At 35.0% G+C, this 6,273-nt stretch overlaps 1 protein-coding gene across 1 annotated transcript; it reads right to left on the bottom strand.

Moving 5' to 3' along the window:
• Positions 1–3,613: 3,613 nt before the first annotated feature.
• LOC141720833 (flavanone 3-dioxygenase) lies at positions 3,614–5,875 on the bottom strand. Its single transcript, XM_074523470.1, has 3 exons — positions 5,277–5,875; positions 4,647–5,075; positions 3,614–4,412 (listed from the first exon to the last, which is right to left on the bottom strand). Exons 1-3 carry the CDS (start codon positions 5,637–5,639, stop codon positions 4,098–4,100), a joined length of 1,107 nt encoding a protein of 368 aa, XP_074379571.1. The 5' UTR covers positions 5,640–5,875; the 3' UTR covers positions 3,614–4,097.
• Positions 5,876–6,273: the final 398 nt, after the last annotated feature.

Genomic DNA, 6,273 nt, shown 5'->3' with positions numbered 1-6,273 from the left:
AAAATGCACCAAATTCATGAGAGTTAGTGCTTACTGTGTGCCCTTGGGCACACATTAGAAAATCCGTTGTTACGGTCTCATTTTTCGACAAATTAATTAAAGGCATATGGTGGAAATTCTTATCTAGGTAACCCCTTTTTTTAATTTTCAATTGAAATCATTTTGTTAAGTTTCAAGAAAATTCTATTGGACATCAAATTCAGTAACGCAACTGAACAAACGTCTCCAATTAGTCAGTAACGAATAATATCTTCTTGAACATGCAAACATGTGACCCAACGTCTCCTATTAGTCAGTAACGAATAATATCTTCTTGAACATGCAAAGTGACCCAACAGTCCACACCCTCCATCAATTAACCCGTCGGTCCTTTCCAGTTTACGCTTCTGTACATGTAACTTATTTTTACAGTTTTTTTATATAAATCAAAGTTGAATGTTTAAATTTCAATTAAAGTTTTTTTATAGAAATATATTTTATATGTACTTTAAAATGTTACATATTTTTAAAAAAATGTAAACAATTGAAATGGAGGAGAATGTAGTATATATTTTTGACTTGTAATATGAAAATACAAGAAAGATAATTGTATGAATTGGTTAAAGATGACCTCTTAGTGTATCACCTCTAAAGCATGAATTTATTCTCTTTCCCAAATTTAGGGAAACTTAAGGGCTTACAAATCATATGACTTTCATACTTGCACATTAGAGCGGCACCAACGTCGGTCCATTTGCTGCCTCGAGCCACGTGAAGTGGTATTATTATGTAAATGAGAGACAGTTGCCGTTAGAGCAAAACTGGAGAAAGAGGGAGAAAGAGGGCATGTCCTCTGACCGGGCCTGTCCCATTTTCATATTTTATTACTTATGATTTAGATGTTGGATAAAGTATATGTTTTACAGTTTGCCTCTGCTTTTATAACGTTACATTTGTAACGTAAATATTTTAAAACGGTAAGTTTTTCTGTATAAATATTCAATCCTCCTTTCTTATTATTCACACATATTGTTTTCATCAAATTTTTTTTACAAAAAGATGAATCCAAATAATCTCCCATCTTCAAATCAGCAAAATTCAAATTCTCAAAATCCAAACCCTCTATTTCCATATCCATATCCAAGTCCCTATTTTCCAAATCCACAAAATTTTACTAATTCTCAAAATCCAAATTTTCAATATAAATTTTCACATTCTCAAAATTCTCAATTTCCATTTTCATATCATCAAAATTCTCCATATCAATTTTCATTTCCACCATTTTCAAATCCACAATTTGAAACCCAACAACACCAAGCAATATCCAAAATTCTCCAGAAGCGCAAGTGCCGACCTTTGATCACGAAAATATTATTGATCTAAATGACGATTGCGAAGAAACCGAAGATTTACGAGAAATTACGGGTCAGTGGAGGTGGGTTTAAGATAAACTCTTAATAAGTGCATGGTTGAATGTATCAATTGATCCACTAGTCGGTACTGATAAAAAAGCCGAAGTATTTTGGGAGCGAATTCATCAATATTCTGAAAAAGATAATCCTGGTGTCATTAAAAGAGGAATTGTGGCAATGAAAAAAAGTGGCAAAGAATAAATGAAGGTGCTCAGAAATTTGGTGCGTGTTATGATGAGGCTCAGCAAAAAATCGGAAGCGGTTCAAACTTAGATAATATAATTGAGAAAACTCACCAAGATCATTTAATTAATTATAAGAACAAGTCTAACTTTGAGCTTCATTGGCGTGAGTTTCGTAGACATCCCAAGTGGAGAACTCCTCCAACTAGTGCAAGTTCTAAGAGAACTAAATTAAGTAGTTCTGGAACTTACTCATCGGAAGGAAATAACGATACACCAACATCCGATGAATTTGAACCAGTTCGTCCTAAATGTACAAAAGCTGCAACTAAAAGGAAAGGGGAAGGCCACAACTGCAGAAGTTGATGAATGAGAATCTTTACGAGTTAATCACGAAAGAAAAATGGACATAATGGATAAATTAAATGATATTCGGCTAAAGGAGCTTGAGCCGAAATAATCTGAGATGGATTTACAAGTCATTATGGCAGATACTACTAAAATGAATGACGCTCAGCAAAAGGCTCATGCAAATTTGCTTGAGAAAATTATGGCCAGATTTATCTAGTATTTGTTTGTAAACTAGCTGTTGGAAGCTATTATTTATTTTTATTTGTTTGTAAACTAGTCGCTAGAAGCTAATATTTGTTTTTGTGTGTTTGTAAACTAGTCGTTGGAAGCTATTATTTATTTTTGTATGTTTGTAAACTAGCCGTTAGAAACTAGAAATAAAAACAAATACTAGCTTCCAACGGCTAGTTTACAAACACACAAAAACAAATACTACCTTCCAACGGCTAGTTTATAAACACACAAAAACAAATACTAGCTTCCAACGGCTAATTTACAAACAAATAAAAATAAATACTAGCTTCCAACAGCTAATTTACAAACAAATACTAGATATATCTGGCCATAATTTTCTCAAGCAACTTTGCATGAGCCCTCTGCTGAGCGTAATTCATTTTAGTAGTATTTGCCATAATGACTTGTAAATCCATCTGAGATTATTTCGCCTCAATCTCCCTTAGCCGAATGTCATTTAATTTATCCATTATGTCCATTTTTCTTTCGTGATTAACTCGTAAAGATTCCCATTCATCAACTTCTGCAGTTGTGGCCTTCCCTTTCCTTTCCTTTTAGTTACAGCTTTTGTACCTTTAGGACGAACCAGTTCAAATTCATCGGATGTTGGTGTATCGTTATTTCCTTCCGATGAGTAAGCTCCAGAACTACTTAATTTAGTTATTTTAGAACTTGCACTAGTTGAAGGAGTTCTCCACTTGGAATGTCTACGAAGCTCACGCCAATGAAGCTCAAAGTTAGATTTCTTCTTATAATTAATTAAATGATCTTGGTGAGCTTTCTCAATTATATTGTCTAAGTATGAACCGCTTCCGATTTTTCGCTGAGTCCCATCATAACACGCACTAAATTTTTGAGCACCTTCATTTATTCTTTGCCACCTTTTTTCATTGCCACAACTCCTCTTTTGATGACACCAGGATTATCTTCTTCACAATATTGATGATCGCTCCCAAAATACTTCGGCTTTTTTATCAGTACCGACTAGTGGATCAATTGATACATTCAACCATGCACTTATTAAGAGTTTATCTTCAACCCACCTCCACTGACCCGTAATTTCTCGTAAATCTTCGGTTTCTTCGCAATCGTCATTTAGATCAATAATATTTTCGTGATCAAAGGCCGGCACTTGCGCTTCTGGAGAATTTTGGATATTGTTTGGTGTTTGTTGGGTTTCAAATTGTGGATTTGAAAATGGTGGAAATGAAAATTGATATGGAGAATTTTGAGGATATGAATATGGAAATTGAGAATTTTGAGAATGTGAAAATTAATATTGAAAATTTGAATTTTGAGAATTAGTAAAATTTTGTGGATTTGAAAAATAGGGACTTGGATATGGATATAGAAATTGAGGGTTTGGATTTTGAGAATTTGAATTTTGCTAATTTGAAGATGGGAGATTATTTGGATTCATTTTTTTTGTAGATTTTTTTATGGAAACAATAAGTGTGAATAATAAGAAAGGAGGATTGAATATTTATACAGAAAAAACTTACCGTTTTAAAATATTTACGTTACAAATGTAACGTTATAAAACCGGAGACAAACTGTAAAACATGTACTTTATCCAACAACTAAATTATAAGTAATAAAATATGAAAATGTGACAGGCCCAAGTCAGAGGACCCGCCCTCTTTCTCCAGTTTTGCTCCAATGTCAACTGGGTTTCTCATTTACATAATAATACCACTTCACGTGGCTCGAGACAGCAAATGGACCGGCGTTGGTGCTACTCTTAGAGTTCCGAGATATTTACCAAGTAATGTAACATCACCGTTTCAAACATACCATTTTGGTCCATGTTTTGAGACCCTTTGGAATTATTGAATAGATTATTCACCACACACTTAAGTAACAAATATTCAGATAACATTGGCCCATAATCTGATAATAAACTCTAGAAGCATAAAACTACATGGCAAATGGACAGAGTTTAAGCGAAAATTTCGTGTGCACTCTTGGGTGTCATTTGCAGCTTGGCCTTCTTCATGTCTTGGTCTTGTAACAGTTTTTCTTTAGCCAGTTTCTTGAGTTTAGCCACCTCAAGATCTTTGCTCATTTTCCTCTTGTACATCTCAGTAAATGTAATAGGTTCTTTTATAATTGCCTTTTCTCCCTCCCTAATCTTCAATGGATATACTGTTGCATTCGGAGCCGGGTTCTGGAAAGTTGCAATTGACATTCTGCTAGAGTTGGAATTCACAACTGCTTGGTGGTCGGCATTCTTGAACCTCCCATTGCTTAAATACTATACATAACCCACAGCTTTACCAGTTCAGTTTCCAAAATAATAGCAAAACATAAACAAACAAATAGGGCATGTACTGCAGAAACATGAAACAATTGGACAAGAAAATGCAAAGAAATACACAAAACATATGTGTGTGTACAAATGTGAGTTCGGCATGATTATTTAGGGGGACAGACTACAATTTTTGGTAGGACTAACTGCACTTGTTAATAAAAGAAATTTTGTGCTTACGTGACCATGATCACCCAAATTAACAACAAAAGCTCCCTCCACAGGCTGAACAGTGATCCAAGTTTTGCCGCCGTCTCTGGTGGCTTGTAATCCACCAACCTGATCCTGAAGCAAAAGGGTAAGTGTACCAGGATCCGTGTGTCTTTTGAGTCCCAGTGTCAAGTCAGGTTGTGGACACTTAGGATAGTAATTTACTATCACTTTCTGATCCATGTCCACACACGCCTTTGTAAGAGCCTCTTTTTCAAGCCCCATGGCCTCTGATAACACCTCCAGTAACTTGCAACCTAGTGCCATCAACTTCTCACTGTAAACCTCCGTGATGGACCTCCATGCCTCCGGCTTATCGGGCCATCTCGAGTAGTCCCGGGCCTGAATTGGGTACGAAAAATATGTCACTATCTCACGCCAATCCTGCACTGCTTCACCCTGTATACACATTTTAAAATTGTCTAATCAGTGTCATGCAATTGGGTGATAAAACCTGCTGCTATATTTCAATATAAACAGGAATGCATTAATTCGTCACGTTAAATTCGATCATATCGTAAACAAACATACATTACGTTTAAGTTAAGGTCACATAAATGTGTTGTTTAATTTGTTGATCATAAAAAAAGGGAAAAGTACCTGAAGATGACTAGAGACAATAAATCCACCTTTCTTACCACCAGTCATATCAAACCGGAGTTTTTCCTCAGCTGGCAAGGCAAAAAAATCTCGCGCAAGACTAGTCATTTCAGAAATCAAACCGCTATCAACACCGTGATCAACCACCTGGAAAATCCCCCAGTCTTCACAAGCCTCAACAATTTTTCGACATATTTCGGATCTCTTGTCACCACAATCATCATCAATACCAGCTAGAGAAATGACTGGGATTTCGTCGCTGAATTGATTGTAGGCAATTTTGGGACGCTCGTCTTCATCTCGAACAAATTTAGAATTCAGAGTTTTCTCTTGCGCTAGGGCAGTGAGAGTTGAAGGAGCCATATTTGTTAAATGTAGAAGAGAAAATATTAGCTGCTATATATAGAACAATATATAGGGGGTATATTAAATAGCCAATAAATGTAGTGCCTCTGAAACTGATATTTGATATGATGTAATAATAAATCATGCATGAGAGACTACTGAAACTGTTATGCATGAAAACTAGCCACACTGAGGAAAAGAAAACGTAGGAACTTGTTGCATTCTTTTCTCTTTTTTTTTTCTCTTTTATTATGTGCATGCTCATCAAATACCCTTCCTTTTAACAACTTTCCCTATTCACTCTCCACTTTCTCGTACCAAACGGTTCAAAACTATATCTCATGCTCATCTACCATTCTTTCTAACGACTCCCCCTAATTTGTCATCTCCTCTTTCTAACGCTAAACACGCTGCAAAACTAACAGCCCCCTCTTGTTTTTGCTTTTCTTTTTTTTTATCCTCATGTTTTTTTCGAAATATATTAATTAAAGAAACACGAGGTTTTTTGAAAATACTTTTCAAAAAGTTTCTTTTTTTTTCGTAAAAATATAAATTTTGTAAGTTTTAATTTGCAAAAATACGAATTTTTAATTTTTTTTGTTAAAATATGATTTTGCACACCTCAAATGCATGCTGATAAATAAAATTTAAG

The sequence above is a fragment of the Apium graveolens genome, chromosome 4 (genome assembly GCF_009905375.1).
Source record: "Apium graveolens cultivar Ventura chromosome 4, ASM990537v1, whole genome shotgun sequence".
In the NCBI taxonomy this organism is placed as follows: domain Eukaryota; kingdom Viridiplantae; phylum Streptophyta; class Magnoliopsida; order Apiales; family Apiaceae; genus Apium; species Apium graveolens.
This window is presented reverse-complemented; position numbering and strand designations above follow the sequence as displayed.

Coding starts and splice junctions, on each gene's coding strand:
- LOC141720833 (XM_074523470.1), bottom strand. CDS start 5,639: ATGGCTCCTTCAACTCTCACTGCCCTAGCGCAAGAGAAAACTCTGAAT. Junction 5,076..5,276: donor TTGTCTCTAGTCATCTTCAG/GTACTTTTCCCT, acceptor ATGTGTATACAG/GGTGAAGCAGTGCAGGATTG. Junction 4,413..4,646: donor ATTTGGGTGATCATGGTCAC/GTAAGCACAAAA, acceptor GGTTATGTATAG/TATTTAAGCAATGGGAGGTT.